The 20,559-nt window shown below is 36.5% G+C and overlaps 3 protein-coding genes and 1 long non-coding RNA gene across 6 annotated transcripts; 2 read left to right on the top strand and 2 right to left on the bottom strand.

The window, feature by feature from the left end:
- Positions 1-1,123: 1,123 nt before the first annotated feature.
- Positions 1,124-2,785, top strand: LOC103434906 (probable WRKY transcription factor 65). The gene is made up of 3 exons (XM_008373278.4): positions 1,124-1,546; positions 1,671-1,805; positions 2,067-2,785. Exons 1-3 carry the CDS (start codon positions 1,377-1,379, stop codon positions 2,581-2,583), a joined length of 822 nt encoding a protein of 273 aa, XP_008371500.2. The 5' UTR covers positions 1,124-1,376; the 3' UTR covers positions 2,584-2,785.
- Positions 2,786-6,991: 4,206 nt separating this feature from the next.
- LOC103434907 (ras-related protein RIC2) lies at positions 6,992-11,127 on the bottom strand. Its single transcript, XM_008373279.4, has 2 exons — positions 10,554-11,127; positions 6,992-7,721 (listed from the first exon to the last, which is right to left on the bottom strand). The coding sequence occupies exons 1-2, from the start codon at positions 10,772-10,774 to the stop codon at positions 7,292-7,294; spliced, it is 651 nt and encodes a 216-aa protein (XP_008371501.1). The 5' UTR covers positions 10,775-11,127; the 3' UTR covers positions 6,992-7,291.
- A 1,644-nt stretch (positions 11,128-12,771) lies between these two features.
- LOC114825012 (uncharacterized) lies at positions 12,772-13,670 on the top strand. Its single transcript, XR_011580837.1, has 2 exons — positions 12,772-13,327; positions 13,446-13,670. It is a non-coding gene; the product is annotated as an uncharacterized lncRNA (long non-coding RNA).
- Positions 13,671-14,163: 493 nt separating this feature from the next.
- LOC114825010 (protein HIGH CHLOROPHYLL FLUORESCENCE PHENOTYPE 173, chloroplastic) lies at positions 14,164-20,286 on the bottom strand. 3 transcript variants are annotated; one of them, XR_003773710.2, is made up of 18 exons: positions 20,114-20,286; positions 19,098-19,352; positions 18,853-19,014; positions 18,703-18,753; positions 18,333-18,467; positions 18,219-18,242; positions 17,946-18,057; positions 17,510-17,635; positions 17,314-17,363; positions 17,044-17,202; positions 16,863-16,958; positions 16,651-16,766; positions 16,405-16,528; positions 16,133-16,246; positions 15,849-15,929; positions 15,574-15,758; positions 15,206-15,356; positions 14,164-15,070 (listed from the first exon to the last, which is right to left on the bottom strand). XR_003773710.2 is itself a non-coding variant. In XM_029103118.2 (17 exons), the coding sequence occupies exons 1-16, from the start codon at positions 20,171-20,173 to the stop codon at positions 15,612-15,614; spliced, it is 1,812 nt and encodes a 603-aa protein (XP_028958951.1). In that variant the 5' UTR covers positions 20,174-20,286; the 3' UTR covers positions 15,092-15,356; positions 15,574-15,611. The 3 variants fall into 3 exon arrangements, 1 of the variants encoding a protein (XP_028958951.1); XR_003773711.2 differs by having other exon boundaries at positions 14,164-14,564; XM_029103118.2 differs by lacking the exon at positions 14,164-15,070 and having other exon boundaries at positions 15,092-15,356.
- Between the last annotated feature and the right edge of the window lie 273 nt (positions 20,287-20,559).

The following is a 20,559-nucleotide window of genomic DNA, read 5'->3' as shown; positions in this document are numbered from 1 at the left end:
ATTGTGTGCCTTGGTGGACTTAGTGAAAAGGACCCCCTCTCAAAATAATAGACAAGCATTTATTAATGTAACAAAATATCAAGCATTAAGTGAGCTCTAAGAGCATCTCCAAATGGGGAGGAGAAATGCTAACGAGTTTCTTTCAAAAGTGAAACTCTCTGTGGACTTTTTGCCACTTTTTGTTTTTGGCACAATGTTTTATAATGTTGGTACATAAATTGACGTTAAACTATGCAGTAGCAGACAGTCCATGAAGCGTACCACTTTGAGAGAGTCTCCCTAGAAAACAAGGATGATTTTCTGGTTTCAAAGGAGATGCCAAAATTTTACATAAATTGACATACTCTACTTTGCTGCCAAATTTGATGGCAATGTCATTTTTTTGTTTTGTTTTATTTTAATGTTGGACCCACGTATTTCTTTATTTTCTTCACTTATTAGTTATTTTATTTTTAAATTCTAACCCACTTAATTTTATAAATAACCCAAAAGAATTTTAATTTGATATCTCGGTTGGAATAGAAGACTTTACAAAATGCTATTTTGCCACATCAGCTATAAAAATGAAATTTAACATCTCTATTTTTTTTTGGGTCAAAAAACGTCTCCATTGAAGATGGTCTAAACTTTAGCCTGAACTCAAGATTAAAACATATCTTGTGAATTCTTAGTTGCGACTAGTCCAATTATAATTCGTTGAGCATTTTGACCGATCCTAAAACGCATCTATGTAAATATCTTATTGACGGTAAAAAAAAGGATCAAAAGACGTGTGCAACCTTTAAAAAGGAAACCAAATAGAAACTTCTTCAAATTGGTAAAACACATTCGATTTGTCATATAAATTTTGTGTAAAACGTTTTTGATCAAGTACAAAGATACGTAAGACTTGTTATCTTTTCTCCCTTGAGTGGAGGTATGGGGTGGTGGGCAATGAAATCAAAGACTAAAGAGGGCTTACGTTACGTGGATCAAAATTGGAAAATAAGAGAAGGGTCTCTTTCAGATTGCAATGTGATTAGTTTGGGTAGAAAAAGAAAGGAGAAAATGGAGATGGATAATAATGCATAAAGCCAATTATTGGGTCGGGGGTTTAAATTAAAAAACAAACATTTGGTTACACGTCCTTAATTTAATATAAACATATAATCCAGAAGCCCATTTGTCAATGTGGCGGCCAAATTTTAAAGACCCCACCCCTCTTCTCTAACACCTCCCTCCGCTTGTTTCCTCTTCTTCTGCTTCTAAACCCCCCATCATCAAATCAGAAACTCTCCCATCTCTCTCTCTCTCTCCTCCGTCTCTGCTCTGAGTAGCCAGTTTGTGTTTCTCTGCAAGCATCATCATCAAATTCAGAGCTCCAGAACTTCCAAAAAATGGACCCCACATTCTTCAGCAGCAACAGCAAACAGTTTCTGAGCGATCAGGAAGAGAATGACAACACCACCTCCTCCACGCCGGAAAACAGTTCAGACTCTCCTCCGCCGTCCACCAATTTCAGCGACTACCCCAAGATCACCACTTCCACCTCCTCCCCAAAAAAAAGGTTTGTAATTTACTCCTTCTCAATTCACAAATTAACCCAGTTTAGTTCAACTCCATGCACAAAACCAATGTTAATAATGGGATTTTTAAATTAGTGTTAATTTACATGAATTTAATTGTTACAGTGCTCGGCGAGCAATACACAAACGAGTGGTGTCGGTCCCCATCAAAGGCGACAACAGCAACACTCCGCCGCCGTCCGATTCTTGGGCTTGGAGAAAGTACGGCCAAAAACCCATCAAAGGCTCACCTTATCCCAGGTAATTCTACCAATAATCAATCAATCCGTAATTACATATTTAAGTTAAGCGAGTTTGAGCGATATACTGTAATTTCATTTTCCATACTAATAATCATTTCTTAACCCCATGTGTCCGCCTCTTTGTATTAAGTTGCAATCTTTTTTCTCACGTATATTACAGCAGTTTAGAATACTGTCGAATTTGGTAGGTTTTTATGATCCGTGACTAATTATCTGTTCTGTTTTTCTTTGGGATTTGGTTATTTACCAAATTGGGCAGAGGGTATTACAGGTGCAGTAGCTCAAAAGGATGCCCTGCGAGGAAACAAGTAGAGAGAAGCCGCGTGGACCCCACCACGCTGGTCATCACCTACTCCTCCGAACACAACCACTCTTGGCCCGCCTCTCGCAACCACCACAACAACCACAGCAATTCAAGTTCCGCCGCCGCAACCAAACGCGGCCCCACCAAGACCGAAGCCCCGGAGGCCCAGCAACCCGACCACCAAGATCAAGACCAAGACTCTAGGTTCGCGGATCTAAACCACGAGTCGCTTATCGTAAACGACGAGTGCGTCTGGTTCCACGACATGGAGACCACGTCGTCGAGGGTGCTCGAGAGCCCCATTTTCGCCGAGAGCAGCAGCTCAGTCGGGTCCGACTCGGCGGACAAGGCGGCGATGGTGTTCCCCATGGGAGAGGAGGACGAGTCGCTCTTCGCCGATCTTGGCGAGCTGCCGGAGTGCTCTTTCGTGTTTAGGCACCGTGGTGTGGGACCACAAGCTCAGATCTGTTGACACGTCCGCCCTTTTCCTCCAAAACCCTCCATTTTTATTTGTCTTTTTTTACACACTCTCTCTCTCTCTCCCGGTAAATACAAGAGTTTTGTGTCATTCAAACGAGTATCGTGCGCCCTAAGATACCGAAAGTTATTATTTTTATTTATTTAACATTTTCTGATTTAGTTTTTATTTTTTAGTAATAAAAAGAGTTTAATTATTTTTTTTCTTGCCTTGATTTTAGCTTGGTGAATGTTTAAATCTGGATCTGTCATGATGTTGGTGTAATTAGCATATTTTGGCCGTCTGCTTGAAATGTGTACATAGATTAGAATATTCTTAAGTGGGGCTCACCAATCAATTATTGCTAATTTTATATATGCTAATCACACATTTGTGACATAATATCTTAATCCCCCGTTTATTCTTATAATATGAAAAACTCGTTTGAAAGTGATTTGAAACTTGTAAAACGTTATTTTGATGAAAGTGCTTTTGTAACCAATTATAGTAAAAATACAAGTGAATTATGAAGCACTTGTAAGAAGCATATAAGTGGTGCTTTATGCATGAAACATTTCAAGTGCATACGGAATCCAAAAATAATTTCAGTCATTTTAAAAGCACTTCTAAGTGAACTCGTAGACTAGTAATTCAAAACAAATATATATATATATATATGTGTTAATAATTTTTAATTGAAGTGTTGATAAAGAGGGAGTCCTTTGGTGTCAAGGATTGAATTGATAGATGTGAAGAAATCATATAAGATGTTAATTAATATCATTCTATGGGATTGAAATGGACAAATTTCCTTCACGAGTGATCTATCTTCTACCTTTAGCTTGAACAAATCTCAAGTTATCCGATCTAATCTATCTCTTGTGTTTGTATTGAAGTTGAAGTCTTTTCTCTTGTCTTCCCATACTCAGTTTGGCATCTTGAAGCTTTTGGATGCATTAGTGTAAGGGGATTAGAACCAAATCAGACTTGACCCAAATTCAAAAGTCGGACTGTTAGCTAGCCCTTGGAGCTGGCTAGGTTAATTATATTCTTTTTCCAACTAAATTAATTATGACAAACATGTGTATACCGTCACGTGACATTGTATATTTAATCAATGATAGAAAAAGTACATATGGTATATTTATGTTTTTATGCCTAAACTATGTATCATATATTTATATTTTTAGTTTGTACCCACTTTTAATTTGCAACATTTTTTTTTAAATTTGTAGTATTTTCTTTTTAGTTTTATTTTGTACCCATGTATTAATTTCTTTTAGCGCCTATATTTTTAAAAATTCATTTGTATTCATAATTTTTAATCTTTTATCTGTACTCTAATTTATTTCTAATGTGCCCATTCTTCTTTATTAATGTACCATTTTGTTATATGTGAAATGTACCAATCTTTTTGTAAAATGTACCAATTTTTTTAAAACTATGGATACATTCTTTTGCCATTGATTATTTCTTATTTTTACATAGTTTTTATCCATTTATTCAATCAAAATGTTTGAATTTGTTTATTGTAACCATTTCTAATAGTATTATAATGAGAGATTTTAAATTTATAGGATTATAAATCTCATAAAATATCAAACAATTAATGTTAAAACTATAAAACTATAAATATTAATAGTAATATAATGAGGTGTACAAAGTCAAGGGACCTTGATCAAACTTTGAATACTATTAAGGTTTTAATTAAAGAATGTTAAGGATTAGGGACCGCATCCAAAATATCCCTAAAATAATCTAGCAACCATTGAAATCACATGGCCATTTGCTTCCTCTTTAGTCTTCCTTGAGTTCCATCTATCTTATCCTGCACATTGAATTTTCTTAACTTTTGTTTGCACGAAGCAATCCACACTGTATTTTTTTTAAACGTTCCTTTCCTTTTTTTCAATGATGTATAGTATTGCCATGATACTAGGGTAACTCTTTAGTCTTAGAATCATCATTTGCATATTATGCAATGATGTGTTTATCTTTCTCGTCAAGTAATTAGTGGAATGAGAGATATAACACGAAGTAGTGTGTAATCCCAGCAATAATTGTCCAAATATTGTTTTCTCGTATACATATGATTGATTTAAAATCAACGCAATAATCTAAATAAAAATATTAACAAAAAAAAAATAGTGGGTTAAAACACACACACATAAGAAGATCATAGTGGAATCGGATTTTCCACTTTCAGTAAAATTGATTTTAAATGCAAAAATGCCCTTATTGTCACCCTCTTGAAAGTTTAGTACTGAATTGGCATGCCCTTATATATGCACCAAAGTTGGTCTTGTTAAATTCATCATATGTATCGTGAAAAGAATTTTATTGCTGATGATTTCGCTCATTTGGGTTTGTCATGCAGTTTGGGTCTTTTTTTTTTTCTTGAGCAAGCTCCTCTTTCTTGTCGTTGATTGCTAGTTACAAATATAGCTAGAGTTTTGTAGCCTCGTAATATTCTTATGTAAGCTTTCATTTTCTTTAAAGCTTATGCCCCGTTGTAAAAAAAAACATACAAAAGATAATATAAAGACAATTTGGGTTTGTTTGGTATCCTTTTTTAATCCAATTTTTTGTTTTAAAAAAATAAAAATAAATTACTTAATATTCATTAGTTTCAAAAACAAAATATAGATTACAAAATAGTACCAAGCCTTAGGGTTTTGTTCTTCCTTCTTGATTTTCTACGCACGCCATTATGTAGGTTCTATTCCACCTTCATAATCATAAGCAACCCACGTACGTTATGAAATTGAAGAGTAAGATTCTCATGGTGCGATTGGACGTCGAACGAATGTGCCTTTCTACTTTCTAGGCAGACCATTTCCAAAGTCAAAGAAAGCCAAAACCCTTGACTTTTAGGTGGTGATGATATAGCTGGATTTTGACCCTGTCACCAACCATGGTGGCCCATAGAAAAAACATACTAAAATATCTTGCACGTCACACTTTAATTTTCCAAAAAATTAAGGAATATTGCTAATTGCATATTTATTTTTACTTTTCGTAAATTTTTATTGGATTTTGATTTTTAATTTTTTTAATTTATTTGATTCGACGTTCAAAAATTAAAATAAGTACTTGAAAAGCAAAAATGAATGTGTGATAGCATTATCCTTAACTCTTAACTGCACCAGCATACCTCAACATATTATAAACCCTAAAATTGATGGAAGAAAGATTCAAAGTGATATAAGTTGTTGACGAAGACTAAAGAAGGGGACCCAACTGGATATATATATATATATATATTAGTTCAAAACCCTAAATTATATGTATATATTTTTTATCTTTTTTATATTTATAGTTCGAAACCCTAAATCGTATTTATTTATTTTTGTACGACTAACCTAAATTATTTAAAGTTTAAACCCCTACGTTGTCATGTCGAATTTAAAATATTAATACGATTGTTTAAAAAATGTCTCATCTTTGCAACTGGCTTTTGATTTACAACATCTGCACAGCATTTGATACGTCACATAAATTATCGCAGAGTCATTGCTCATGTCACGGAAGAATCCTTTTGGATGGTTGGATGGGATCTACTTCTTCCTTATCCGTTACGGCATTTTACAGAGAGAGAAAGGGAAGAGATGAATAAATTAAGGCAAATGACAGCTTAGGCATGAAGATTCACCATTTTATTTAAAGAAAAACTAATGAAAATGGTTTGAAAATTGTGAGTTTTAACGATAAAGACAAAATAAAGGGTAAAGTGAATAGTAATATGATTGATTTTTTTAGTATAAAAATATGGTTTTTCGTTAAGTGAACAGTACCGAGAACATTTTATTAAAGTTCTTTTTATTCAAACCCTAATAAACCTCAAATCCTGCCAAGTTTGTCTCTGCATGTAACGTGCTCTGCATTAAAAACCTTCCGCGAGTGTTGGCTGGAATCTAGGTTTGAATAAGGCACACTTGTAATAACGGGAAAGTCAGAAATATTTTTTCATTGGACAAACTAAAATATTATGGTGCTAAACGGATTCAATCAATGTGGGGGTCCACACAAATCCAACGGCTCGCAGTTTCCTTAGCTTTCCTCGATGGATAATACAACGTATTGTGCAATTTGTGCTGTTGTCGTAGCTAGGCTAATCTGTGGATTACTGAACGCCGGCCGTCCGGCGTTGCCTGTGGACAAGGGAAGTGTTTGAAATTGTTTAATTCGTATCGGCAATGACATCCTTCCCCGATGATTACGGACACATCAGATCATCGAAAAACGACGTCCAAACTAAACTATTGAGTTTGGCAAAAAATGAATTCCAAAACGACACACCCCCACACCTTCACCAACTGGTTTTGTTTTCTAGGAATCAACATGCACGACAACCTGTCTAAAGAGGGAACTACACAGCAGCCATGAAACATTTGCCAACATACGACAGATTATACAGAGGGAGTTGAATGAACAATTTCAATTAATTCGTCTCAAGAATATAATCTCGGAATGCCGAATAATTCGGGCAAAAACCTATGTGAAAAGTAACATGTAATATCTTGTTACAAACTCCTCTTGATCCGCTAAACATATCTGTCTTAGGATAATTAATGATAACGACAATGGAAGTAAACACGGAACCCCGCCTGCCTATCTCCTAACGCCGGCAGAATTTCCGAGAATTTTTTTTACACAACCCCGGTAGAGGGAATAACAGATATGTGGTAACAGAAACCAGCTACATCTGGTGCAGATTCGGACCCTAGCTTGAGCAACATCCAGCTTTCTTCACAGCTGAAACATCTTTACTGACATCGATTTTCTCTCCTTGAGGAACGGTCGAAGCAGCTCCATCGCCAGCCTCCATGGCCTTCCTGCTCACAATGCGAAAGATCTGGGTGAGGACTTCAGAAAATGCATTGTCCACGTTGGTCGCTTCGAGTGCAGAGGTTTCCATGAAGTAGAGAGACTCCCTCTCGGCAAAGGATTTTCCGTCCTCAGTTGAGACCGCCACAAGGTGACGAAGATCTGATTTGTTACCAACAAGCATGACAACAATGTTGGGATCAGTATGGTCTCTTAACTCCTTTAACCACCTTTCCACACTTTCAAATGTTGAATTCCGAGTGACATCGTACACAAGTAGTGCACCAACAGCCCCTCGATAGTAAGCACTTGTTATCGCTCGGTACCTACAAATACAATACAAAAGGTAAATACATGCTTGATGTGAAAGGAATCTAAAAAACATAGAATTTTTCACTGCCAAGTCCCAAACTATAGCACTAATGTAACAATACTAAATAATGATAATGATAACAATATAATACTAACACAATTAGTTAGGACATCAAATTACCATTAACTTATTCAAAATCCCATATACAGCATTACTAGAGAGACTGAGAGAGACAATTACATATAAACTATCAAACGAGAGCATATTGAAGTTCTACATCACAGTAAATGTAGGTGTTCCAGATCAAGTGTCAACATCATCACAAAAAAGAAATGCTGTCAAATTATACATTGAATATATAATAATAATATGATACAACCATACATAACCCATCTGAATAGAGCCAAAAGTTCATCAATTTTTCTATACACAATGGTAACTTCCGTACACAGACAACAAATGTTGATAGTGACAAGTTGGGTTGAGGTGGATGGCTTGGGGTAACTTAGTGTCAGATATGAACCTGAAGTCAGATGGTGGCTTTACAATATGTTTCAGAAGAAAATTTGTGCATGTCGAATAACATAGTGAAGAGATTAGTTATCTCACATCCTCATTGGTTTAAATAGTTTAATAATAGTTGGGCACGGAGGGTAGGTTGGGTTATTTAGTCTATCTCCAATCCTGTGTGGATATCTAACATGGGTTTCAAACAAAATAGTTCAACCAATATTTGGTGCCAATCACAACCTCAGTGTTGCTATTCAGATGGCTTCATTTTACCTTTTTTTTTTCAAGAGAAAGGGTAGTCCTGGGACAACTATATTGGCATACCATGAGGCACTCAACATATACTTCAGACGATTTGTTTATGTGGACCAGCCACAATTCTCGCTAGGAGAGCACGTAGTATTCAATGAAGAGATTTTAAATTATCTTGTCAGCTTAAGCAGAATAATTCATAAGAATGTGCAGCATGTTTGTTTTTCTATTATAACATTCATTATTTTCTCCTTCTCAATGCTAGAAAAGAAAGTAGACCTGATAGTTTACACTCATCGCACCCCTCTTATTCTAGCAAGAATAATGTAACTTGAATTCGAGGGTAATTGAACTGTCTCGCAGTTCGTACAACTTCACCAGAACAGTAAGGGAGACTAGATAATCCTCATCAGCTGTCTGTTTGGGTGCTCAAACTATTATCCATTATTAAATATGCATAAAATTCGAACCAAAATTGTTAATTGAAGAGCAAGTGTGCATGTGGCACAATACTGGCTAAACAGTTATGCAGAAAACCTGTTCAAAGTGAAAAGGCATGTGAAGGAGTTTGAATGACAATAGAGAGTTCGGATTTGTAGTAGTAGTACTGGTTTGAATAGTAATAAATTAGGAAGGCTTTATCTCTCAAAATGAAAAGTTGCTCCAGGCTTATAGAAAGTCATTAGAATATAGAGACACATATGATCGTAGGTAATACAGAAAGTAAAACTTTGGCCAACTTCAACATCCATCCGCTCAGATATGACTTATCTTGTTTATTATATTATACCTTATAGTGGTAGGATTTGAAACTGAGTATAATTTGCGTGCTTTTCATAATGATGAAATACTAAAACCATCACATTTTTACCCCTAAAGATCATAACGCTCAAGGCAAACTATACAGAACAAAGATATAGCACACCTGCATTGCATGAGCACTTCCCACCAGTAGTTCATTCCAGAAAGCATAATATAAGACTTAACTTAAATGCATTACCTATAGGTCACATTTATCACACCAATTTCTTTTCAAACCATGTCAAAGTTCAAACTCTGCAGTTTGAGAAAATCAATTCAGTTTCTCAATAAGAAATACAATCTCCTTGATAATTCCATGTTAGCAGAGATCAAACAATCACGTTCCACTAATGTAAACAAGTTGCCTTTTTCTAACAAAAGACTGTAGCCTCGTCAGTAAACTGTAAGAATACTCAGGGGGCGACACCAAAGTTATATTACATCTTTTTTTTACTGGCGACCATACAGAATTTGAAGCCCAGATGAAAATTTGAAATCAGATTTAATGAAAAATCTCTCTACCAACACAGTAGCTGGAATCTCCAGAAAGTAATGACTTTGAAACAGAGAGGGTTGGTTTGACTACCACATATATTTAAGAAAAGCCAGCCATTAACAAAGCTCCACTAAGAAATGGTATCCAACAAACAGAAGTTCTGCACTAAAAATCATCATTCCACTGAAAATTAAGTACATTTCTCTGTAGAAAGTAATGGCATTTACTATTTAAGCATTCTATCCGATGGATCAATGACGTTACATGTAGCAACTAGCAGCCAGACTTTTCCAAATACCAATTCACACCAACCGGAAAGCATAAATTACAGAGACCTATAAACACAGATTGCACATTTCATTTCATTTCTAATTCATAAGTCATATTTAAAGTTAAAATGAATTGCAGAAGAAATGCAGATATGCACAACAACAACAACAAAATAATGTCAAAACCACATTTTTCCTTCAGACAATGAATCAATGCTTGATCTGTGTATAACTTAGATTGCTACAGAAACAAATCGAAACCAAGAAAAGTATGAGCACTTTGATTCTAATATTCAGATCTACTAAAACAACCCAAATAAAGCACCAAATCCAGGCACCAACCAAATTGCAAAAGCTTAATTCTTTCATCCCCTAAAACCCAACAACCCTGACCCATTTCATATCTTATGATCATCAACCAAAAGCTTCAATCCCACCTAAAAACTCAAAAAAATAAGAATAAACCAGATCACAAAAAAGCAGAAAGATGAAGAAAGAAGCAAGAAAGCAGACCAACCTTTCTTGGCCAGCAGTGTCCCAAATCTGGGCCTTGATGACTTTGCCGTCGACATCCAAGCTGCGGGTGGCGAACTCGACTCCGATTGTGGACTTGGACTCGAGGCTGAACTCGTTTCTGGTGAACCTCGACAGCAAGTTGGACTTGCCGACGCCGGAGTCGCCGATCAGCACCAACTTGAAGAGGTAGTCGTAGTCGTCCTCAGCTCTGTACCCAGCCATTACTGTGACCCCAAAGAAAAAGTCTGAAGCTTTTTGGCTTCTGGGAAGAAGGTGGTGATCTCGTTCTTCAGATCTCTCCCGGTGATTTGCTTTTGCTCTCTGCAATCTCCGTTATTATTTTCGGCTTTTCGGAGGCGCGTCAGACCTGTGGAAGACTCCTGTCTGCAAGGAGGGAATGTGGAAAGTGAAATGACGTTTATGTCCTTGCTTGATCAGTGCGGGTTACAGCTGAGAGGTCTCATTTGGAGTGAGGGTGTTTTTGAGATTTTGGGATGCTCGTTTTTGGGTCTTCTAATTTCTGGTCTTTGGGCTAAGTGGGCTTTCAGAAACAAGAAAGTAGGATAGAATTTAGCAGATTCGAGTGAGATATTATGATATTTTATTTAATATTGTTGTTGGTCAAGATTTTATTTACTAAACGTTATGAACTATCTAATAAATGAAACCGTTATTCTATTTTCTAGCGTTATGATCTAATGTTAGATCTAAATTATGAGAGGAAAACTCGAATTCAAATGTATAGAGAGAGCATATGTGGTCTAACTAATGAAGAGGCAGAGCCATGATGGTATCATGCCCATGCCTTCTGATATTTTTTTCACGCATAAAAGTTAAGTATTATGTTTTTACTCTTCAAGGTTTTCTTCGTAGGCTCTGAGCCCTAATTCGACATTTTTACTTGAAAAAAAAATTCATCGGGTTTGATTTGAGGTTGGTAGCTCCTATGGAATTTAGAAAATCCGTTGTTTTGGAGCTTTGAGGAGGACTCCGGTCTAGGGATCAGTGGAAGAAGAGAAAGAAAGTTAGACAGGCTTGGCGTTTAGGTTTAAGGAAGAGAATGATGAGGATGACACCATATTAGACCCAAATGACGGTGGTTGTTCACCACACAACAAAGTAATTTTTGCAAGATCAGTAGAGCGTTTCAAATTGAGACTTTTAACATAAAATTCTGGCTCTGTCACTGAACTAATTTACGGTGCAAGTATCATAGTCATTCGTAACATATGTATGAACAAATTACACCAAAGAACTTAACAAGCAACTAGAGTGTCGCACTTATGGGGTATATATGTTATGGTGAATATCGTGAACCATGTTAGCTAATGACTACAATGAGATTGTGATATTTCTATTGCTGCCTTTTCTTGATTTGTAATAATGATTCACATTTTTTTCATGATCGTTCCCTTTTGATAAAGTTTCTGAAAGCATGAAAACTGACACTGTTTTCAGCACCAAAGTGATCGATCTTCATTCCGCGCTACTTCATCATCACTAGTAGCATCTTTCTATCATTACATCACTTTGCAAATTCAACAATAATAATTATCATCGTCATACATTTGAGAAAAGGTAAATCCATTCTATCTACGACCGATGTATGATATACATTGTTGTACAATAAAGTTTTCTTCGTATAGCATGGCCACTCAAAAGGTGCCTGATACTCTACGGATGTTGGTCCAAGGAAATAATACATTCAACTATGTCATAGAGAAACCAGTTTTTCTGCCTGAAATTGCACCAAAAATATAATTTGGGATCTTTCCTCACCAACCAGACAATCTTTCACACCAACCATGAATTATGCAAGCGTTGGGAAATTAGTTGGGTGTCCCATGAAGTAGACCCACAACTGATTTATGTGTGCCACCGTGTCCATTCGCAGCGGATTAAGGTTTAGGTTGATTGACGTGGTATTGAATTATTTGACTCGCGATGCTGTTCACTTTAAAACAGCATATTGTGAGCTCCCATCGAAACTTTGAAAGTAATATGTAAAGCATGATTAACTTCGATGTTTTACATTTGTCAAGCTATTGTTCGATCCACTCTACCTCCGCCATATGTTGCACAAGTACGACAGCTTCCTACATAAATTATTCCCAAACGGGCCCTATACGTATATAAGCAGGCTAAGCACCTTGTGATGTGAACTACAGAACCAATATTTATAGACCTCATTTAATATATTACTCCTCTAGCATCTCTCTAAAGCAAACCTTTTCAAATTCCAGCGACTATTTAGCTTAAAAAAACAAAGAGTGCTACCAGATATTGAAACACATAAACAAAGACATAAGTATCGTAGCATCCACGATCTCCCCCTATGATTGCATACAGCCATACACGTTCTTACCACACTTCCCCTTTATACACACACATTATTTTTGTCAAGTTATAAGTTCCTCATCTTTCCAGTTCCGTTACTCTTGGTTCCAATTTGTCCAAATGCCTTCTGGTACTGAGTCTGAGCTCTCTTCTCCTTCTTCTTCGTCCACACCTGGGTTGCCTGACACGTGTCCTCTTTCCGCTTGTCCAACTGTGCAGTTGGTCCCAAAATCTACCTCTGATCGACTTCTGCAGAAGTTCTTCGATGCCACGGAGTTCGACTTTGATTACGAGCAGAGCGGATTGTGGTCTCCTCTGGTCCGGCGTACGGTGTTCCTGAGCTCTCAAGGAAAAATCGTCACTGACCAAGAAATGCTTGCCAGACTTTCAACCCTAATGGATGCTCCTTCTGCAAGACACGATAAAGCTTGTTTTGGGGTGAGTTGCTAAGCTTCTTGTTTCGTTTGTGTGATTGGTTTACTTTTGTGCTTCTGTATCGCGCTTAGGTTGTTTCACGCTTGGTTTTTTATGTATGTTTTTGTCTGATATTTTGTAGGGATGCTGGTGTTCTTGAAGGATATTTTGAAGCCATCCTGACTTCATTTATGAGAATTGCAGGTCAAGAAACCAATTCAAATCAAACAAGGAAGAAGAAACAGACAACCCCATTTTTCACTATTCTTTTACTTTATCATGTAAATGTTCCTTTTTTACAACCAAAAAAGGAAAAGGAAAAAGAATATTTAGAGAATACAAATATTTGGCATCTAGCCTTTTTATTCTTTGAGTTTTCTTTTTGTTTGTCTTTAATTTCGTTTACAAAATTAGAAAATTCTGTAATTTGCATGTTAGTTGTTCAATTAACCATTGATTCTATATACATATATGTCAGGAAAAATGTTAATGCACCTAGGAGTAGAAAACTATTGCTCATGTATTTGTATACGGAAGGAAGATTCGACTGAGAAGTTCTGTAATTTGCCTATTAGAACATTAGTTAGTGATTCCATATACATAAATGTCATGAGAAATGTTAATGTACCTAGGAGTAGAAAACTATTGCTAATATATTTGTATCCGGAAGGAAGATTCGAACATTGGGAGAGTGAGAAATTGGGTTATGAAAGTTTATGTCCTATGATAAATTTTAGCTAATGTGTCGGTTACAAGGTGAAAGTTTTGACATTACCTAGGAGGGAAGGTCCAAACCCCACGGCTAAAAAAGGGAATGATTTCTTATTGAACAACGCATATCAATGAGAAGGACCGCTATGTCACAGGAATATCACTGCGGTGATATTTTAAACTAATCATCTTGTCAAATAGAAATGTTATTTAAGCTGTATTACAAATCAATGATATCTGCTATGTAAAAAAGTTAAATGCATGATACTCTATGAATCACTTTATACTGTAACGATGACTTCTCGATGTAGGTAAGTTTCTTCCAACATTAATTACCATGTTGTGATTAGTGAGGTCATGAAACGTATCCCAAAATCACAGCTCACTGAGACAGGCTTATAGGGTCCTCAAATTGCAGTTTCTGCATTCAATAACAATTGGAATAATATCCTCGAGATCGTATATGTAAATATCATGCAGTGATCCAGCGCCCAAGGCTTATTTTGCATGTGGCATCAATGCTTCGCAGTCCCAGACATATATTCCAATTCTACAAACAGATGTCTACTTTTAGCATGACAAGGTCAGGAAACTTAGATGCAAGAGCATTCATCAAAGCTTACATTGTACAGAGAAATTTAAAGGCAAGAGCCTCCAATTCATACCTGCCAGCTACATGAGGAGAATATCTTACCGATAAATTAGGCCACGGTTTTGTGACAGTATCACAAACTATTCAAATAGTGTAATGTGTCTTAACTTTCTCACATAGCAGTGTTTAATTGGCTTGAGATACTGCCACTATGACATCTGAGCCTTCTAGTTATTGGTAAGTTACTCTCGTACATGAGGCCTCATTCTGGAAAAAACTTATATAGAGCTGCCCGATTAACTGGATGTTGAGGTACACACACAATGGAATAAGCCCCCACTATACTCAAGCATGACTTCCAATGCACAAAGGCCCACCCTTAGTGAGAGTGACCTGACTAGCAGACTGTCCTACTGAATATTTTCTCCTCACCTTGTTCCTCTCAGTTCAGGATGGTCCAGAGACTGTAGGGTTTGAGGAGAGAATTAAAAAAAGGATCCATTTTTCTGTATACTTATTATCTCATTGAATATCATTAGAAAACATAATATAAGCTACTCGTGTACAAAGTAAACTGATGTTGAAAAAAGTCTTCAAACCTTTATATATAAGGAGATTTGGACCTCATGATCAAAGGCTATAATTTCAAAGTTAACACTGCTATGATGGTCCTAAAGAACCCTATAATCTTTGATTGCTTTGATGGTCCTACAGAATCCTCTGCCTTTCATCTGCTACGAGTATATACACCTGCAATGAGAAAGACAGGAGGTAGCCTTAAGTTAAAAGGGCAGCGGTTACAAGGAAATGCTATATTGAAAACGACAATTCTAGAGTACATCTATGTATGACATATATGGCGGAATTTAATGGCTGGATGTAGCTTTATTTTAAACTCCAAATGAGAAAAATTATCTGTTATAAGACCGAAATTGTTAACATATTATGCTCCATTTTTTTGACTTACAGAGTTAATGTTGATAGCAGAGCTCTATACATGCAGCATTACACTGGTACAGGGTCTTGTTCCAAGATTTCCTTTCCCGTAATTCCATCTTTCAAAGTTTTAAAGTAAACATCGTAGTCCTTCTCAGGAGGTGGGTTTTCGGGATCCACTGTAAATGGCTGGCTAAATGGTATGACACTCTTAACCTGCAAAGGAGTTATAAGTATGTCATAATCTGCAAAAGTTGATGAATGGTATAACACAATGTAGAAACAGCACTGTATTAAGGGTGTGACCTCAAATGTCTTGCCAGTTGCATACGGGCTTTCTAAAGCAGCAACGCAAATTTGAGCAACCTCCTCTCTTGAAATCTTACCCTGTATACATAATGTAAATCGTCACATTCAGAAGGGGAAGATGCCATCTACGATTATCTGCTGTCCAAGAACCCAATGCCGGCAGTATTCTTTGGAATACTATTCCCATCAGATAGTTGACGAACTTGACGTGCAAAAGCAAAGCAAAGAGACTTAAATACATCACAAACAAAAGGGAATACTGATCTTCCCTTTAACTATACCGTTATATTGTCTCCTTGATCAAAAATGAGATCTGCTCCGGCAGGCTCCTCGGTTAATGCACAAGGCCTCACAATTGTGTATGGTATTCCACTTTCCCGTATTAAATCCTCCCCCTGTTCCAAAACTTTCAAATGTCAGAAAATTGTAAGAGCTAAATCGTAAAACTCTACTTGCTACATGTAAATAGCAGCAAAACACTAAGATGCAATAAAATGTTGAAGCCCAACATAAGTCAAATTATCAAACAGATTGCACTGGATTAGGAGGAAACCTTCAACTTGTATGTAAGGATAAAATCCAATTCCTTGTTCAAGCGAACAGCGGGAGGTTGTTTACTTAGGTCAAGTCCAGGCCTCTCAGGTCGGGTGACTCCTGCAGAACCTACATGTACAAACCTACATTGGACTCAAAGCAAGGAGATCAGTTAAATACTAAACCAGAAAGTGCACCTAGCAGATCAATTATGTTCTGTCCTTGAAAAATAGTTCGAAAAAAGAAGAAGAAAAGAACGTGAAACCTGGGAGTTATAGGTTCTTTTAGATATGCCCGTATGCTTGATAATGGGAGCTGAAATGGGCCTTCCACGAAAGTAGGATTTAGTTTCCCATCGTATTCAAACTTGCTAAACATGAGCTGCCATAATTTTGAATATCATCGGTAAACATAGACGCAAGAAAAATGAAATAACAGACTAAAATAACGTGAACGTTATGGCTGCAGAAATTGTACCTGCAACGACACAACGTTGCTCGGGTCAAACGGTGGTGCATCTGATACAGTTCGTGCTCGAAATATTGGTTTCAAAGAAGAAAATGGTATGCGTACCTGGAAGGAATTTGAAAAATTATTAATGAAGTTTTAGAATTTAATCACATTGTTTATGTTAATCAAAGGGTAGTGTGTTACTTACCGTCTGCCACTGGTTTCCAACAGTGTCAAAACCTGCTGTGTAACCAACAGTATCCCAATCACGGCTTGTGCGAACAATTAACTTATAGCGTCGACCATCACCTTTAAGGCGTAGCTCCAAGCCATCATATGCAGAGAGATCCTCAGCTGTTGGTAGATTCTAAAAACAAGCATATTCATCACTAGATAATAAGCAACTTACGAACTTCAAAGGGCGGTAAATCTTGGTGCAGAATTTAGGTACAAGTCAGAAGAAAACATTGCTATTTACCTTTGTTCTGATACTAGAAAAACCACCATTGTTTGCAGTGGAAACAACCCCTGAAGGAGACATACCAAATAAATAAACGTTAACTAAATGCATCCAAATATAAATAAAGAAAAAAATCAAACATTGTCGATCTGCTTGAATCACCACTAGAAAGGCAACACACAGACAAAAGTTCTAAAGTTTGGATAGAGCAGACCTTTAAAAAGTCCAGTTGGTCCACCATTTTCACCACCGTTTCGGTCAATCTGAAATGTACTTTCACTCACTCCACCCATCACAACATCATCTAAAGCACCCCAAGTCATTTCCTTAAAACTATTACCTGCAAATTACAAAGGGATCTCATTTGGTACCTTAGAACATTTACATATTTGAGCACCTACAAGCATTGATGATTTCAGTTAGCTTCCACATCTAGAAAATTCGAGCATCTTCCCTTGCATTTTTAACAAGTATAATAAAAGTTTTTCACCATTTGCTTCCCCTGCTATATTTCATATAAACCTAAATTCTCCCCCTGTTTTTTCCCTTTTCCGAAAGAGCTTTCTATATTTCCAACTAAAGTAACTGGACCTAGTATAAGACAGCCGCGAGGATTGTAATCAGCGTTTTCACCGTTCAGAAGAGTATACCTTCGAATCCAAAAAGTATTTTCCCATTTTGAAGTCCGACGCTTCCTTTTACAGCATTGATCAAATTTTTCATCCCAATGTACTCCACCTTTTCGGGTGAATCCCCCTTTATCTGCTTGCATCAATCAACCAATGCGTTACTAAGAAGAACATGTTTGTATAATTATATTAACACACATAACATAAGTAAAATAATTATTCGTGTCCAAATTAAACTTTATATTCAAGAAATTTCTGGCTCCAAATACAAAATGTAGGCAATCAGTTCGTCACCTCTGGTTCAAAGAACTTGATTCCCTGTTCAAAACAAATTTTGCTTGTTAAGTGCTTGCTTAAGAAAGATAAATGAACTTTGAAGGCATCAAAGATAAGGCCTTTAGAACATACCTGGCTATACTTTTGCCTATCAGGAGTGTCACCTTCCTTTGGACCAACAATGACAGAAACCGCATTAATCACTCTCCTCACACCTTTGAAGTACTCAGGAACTAGTGTACTCTCCTTAGTAATGTCTCCAACAACCTGACATTTTCCGGGAAATAAAAGAGGGTTGCTGTTGAGAATGTAAAAGATAAAAAAATGAAACCACAACCACAATTTGTACAATATACTTGTAGCATGCATCAAGACACCACAACCATTGAATAAGTCTTGTACAAATGAGTCTGATTCTTTACCATAAAGTATCACCACTAAAAGTAGGACTCTCATAACTAATTCCAACAAGGAAATTTAATATACAAGGTTGCGAGCTCACCAAGTCGATATCTGGGCCTAACATCTGTCGTGCTTTTTGTTCATTTCTAACCTGAGAGAGTTTATATAAAAAACATAAATTTGAGGAAGGAAAGTTTAAGCAGTAAAGGTGATTTGAAAATTAAAAGCAAAAAATATATGAGCAGAATACCAATACTCGAACTGGAAACCCTTTCTTCCTTAAGATGTTGACTGCCCTTCGACCTACACCACCGGTTGCTCCAGCCACTAGGACAATGCCAGAAGTTTCCATTTTCCTTTCTGGTTTACTAGGTGATGAGCCGGATAGTTTTTCAATTAAAGCCTCAATAAACTTCACAAATAACAAATTCTAGTTAGTTGAAACAAGATCACTTTTCTGTTTTAGAAATGTTGAAAACTTTAGCAGTGTGCAACCTTAGCAGGAGAGGGCGGTTCGTTGAAGAAATATATTGTTTTCAAGAATCTAGTCAAGTCCCAACTTTGCTTTCCAGCTTCTGCTGATATGTATCTTCTATACGTTCTCGTAGAGAGATTATCAGTGTTTTGTTGGGAGAGAAAGCTATGTGGTCTGTCATTAAGTTGAAGAAAGGGTTTAGGAAGTGGAGAGCACAGCAACTGAGGATGTAAAGATTTTTTAAAATGATTCCTACCAACAGGTGATGAAAAATCCTGCAATATCAAGCCATCAAGTAATTAAGTCCTGGCAATTAAGATTCACTAGCTATTTTCCTGCAGTTTATACATGATAATCGGTACAATTCAAGCTCGGCTGAGCTGAAATGAAGTTGAACGTCGAATTGATCAAAAGACAATCCCCCCATTACTTCACGTAGAAATGCAGGTAAAATAACGGTAAAATTGTTCTAATTGCTCACTGGAATTAGTTGAATACTCTGAACCAAGTACCAAGTGTTCAATAATCAAGAGAAAACAAACTATAATTTCGGGGATCACCGATCACTTACAGACTTTTAAATAAAAATTAAACCTGGGAAGACACTAAGGAAACAATAAGCAATAACCGCAGTTTATTGTCTGTTTAGTGTCCTCCCAGTTATATTTTTTATTAAAAGTTTGTGACTTCTTCTATTTATGCAGATGTCCTTATATTTTTTTTTTTCAAATTACTCATTTACTTACTACAAAATAAAATTCATCTGGGGAAAAGATTAAGCCTTTGCCTATCAGAATTCATCTGGGGAATAGATTAAACCTTTGCCTATCAGAATCTTGGTAAGCAGACATAGCAATGAAATTACACAGAACTTTAAAAACCACCTCCCAAATTAGCTGGTTTGATTGAATATGAAAATTTTGAACTCTATACAAAAACACCACAATGTCTACTTTTCTAGTCATGCAATTCATAGAAACATTAGCAGATAAGAAACAAGCAGAAGCAGGAGTGTAAAATAATGAGGTTATTTTACCTGAATTCTGAGGGCTGATGGAGACAAAGGGGACGACAGATTAATGGCACCTAATTCCATTTCCAATTTTCCAGCGAGAGTTGGAAACTGAATTCCAGACTCTTCTGGGTTTTTATCTTGTTGCTTTTTTCTTGTGTGGTGATGATGGATATTTGTGGGAGTAAATAAACACCACATATACAAGGGTTGAATAAGTAAAGGGCCACACTAACTGTTACTTTCTTTGTTGGAACTTGGACGTGGCTCCTTCTCCATGCATTGTGCATATACAATCTAGAGTTAACTCGAATTAAGAATATTTTTATTACGAAGAGAAGTGTCACTAGACAAAGAGTTAGTTGACGCTTGGTCGTCAGTATACTTAGTGTGCAGCGATACGATTTTCCAATTTGCATTAGGAACTAAAATGTTTATTGTTTAACAATGTACCTTACTAATACAAATTG

This window comes from Malus domestica, chromosome 05 (assembly GCF_042453785.1).
Source record: "Malus domestica chromosome 05, GDT2T_hap1".
Lineage (NCBI taxonomy): Eukaryota > Viridiplantae > Streptophyta > Magnoliopsida > Rosales > Rosaceae > Malus > Malus domestica.
Note: the sequence above shows the minus strand (reverse complement) of the source record. Positions and strands in the feature narration are given on the sequence as shown.

Excerpts from the sequence above, each read along its gene's own strand:
- LOC103434906 (XM_008373278.4), top strand. The coding sequence starts at position 1,377 with ATGGACCCCACATTCTTCAGCAGCAACAGCAAACAGTTTCTGAGCGAT. Across the intron at positions 1,547-1,670 it reads ACCTCCTCCCCAAAAAAAAG|TGCTCGGCGAGCAATACACA; the intron begins GTTTGTAATTTA and ends TAATTGTTACAG. Across the intron at positions 1,806-2,066 it reads AAAGGCTCACCTTATCCCAG|AGGGTATTACAGGTGCAGTA; the intron begins GTAATTCTACCA and ends CAAATTGGGCAG.
- LOC103434907 (XM_008373279.4), bottom strand. The coding sequence starts at position 10,774 with ATGGCTGGGTACAGAGCTGAGGACGACTACGACTACCTCTTCAAGTTG. Across the intron at positions 7,722-10,553 it reads GACACTGCTGGCCAAGAAAG|GTACCGAGCGATAACAAGTG; the intron begins GTTGGTCTGCTT and ends TTGTATTTGTAG.
- LOC114825010 (XM_029103118.2), bottom strand. The coding sequence starts at position 20,173 with ATGGAATTAGGTGCCATTAATCTGTCGTCCCCTTTGTCTCCATCAGCC. Across the intron at positions 17,636-17,945 it reads AATACTTTTTGGATTCGAAG|GTAATAGTTTTAAGGAAATG; the intron begins GTATACTCTTCT and ends TGTAATTTGCAG. Across the intron at positions 16,767-16,862 it reads GCAACGTTGTGTCGTTGCAG|CTCATGTTTAGCAAGTTTGA; the intron begins GTACAATTTCTG and ends AAATTATGGCAG.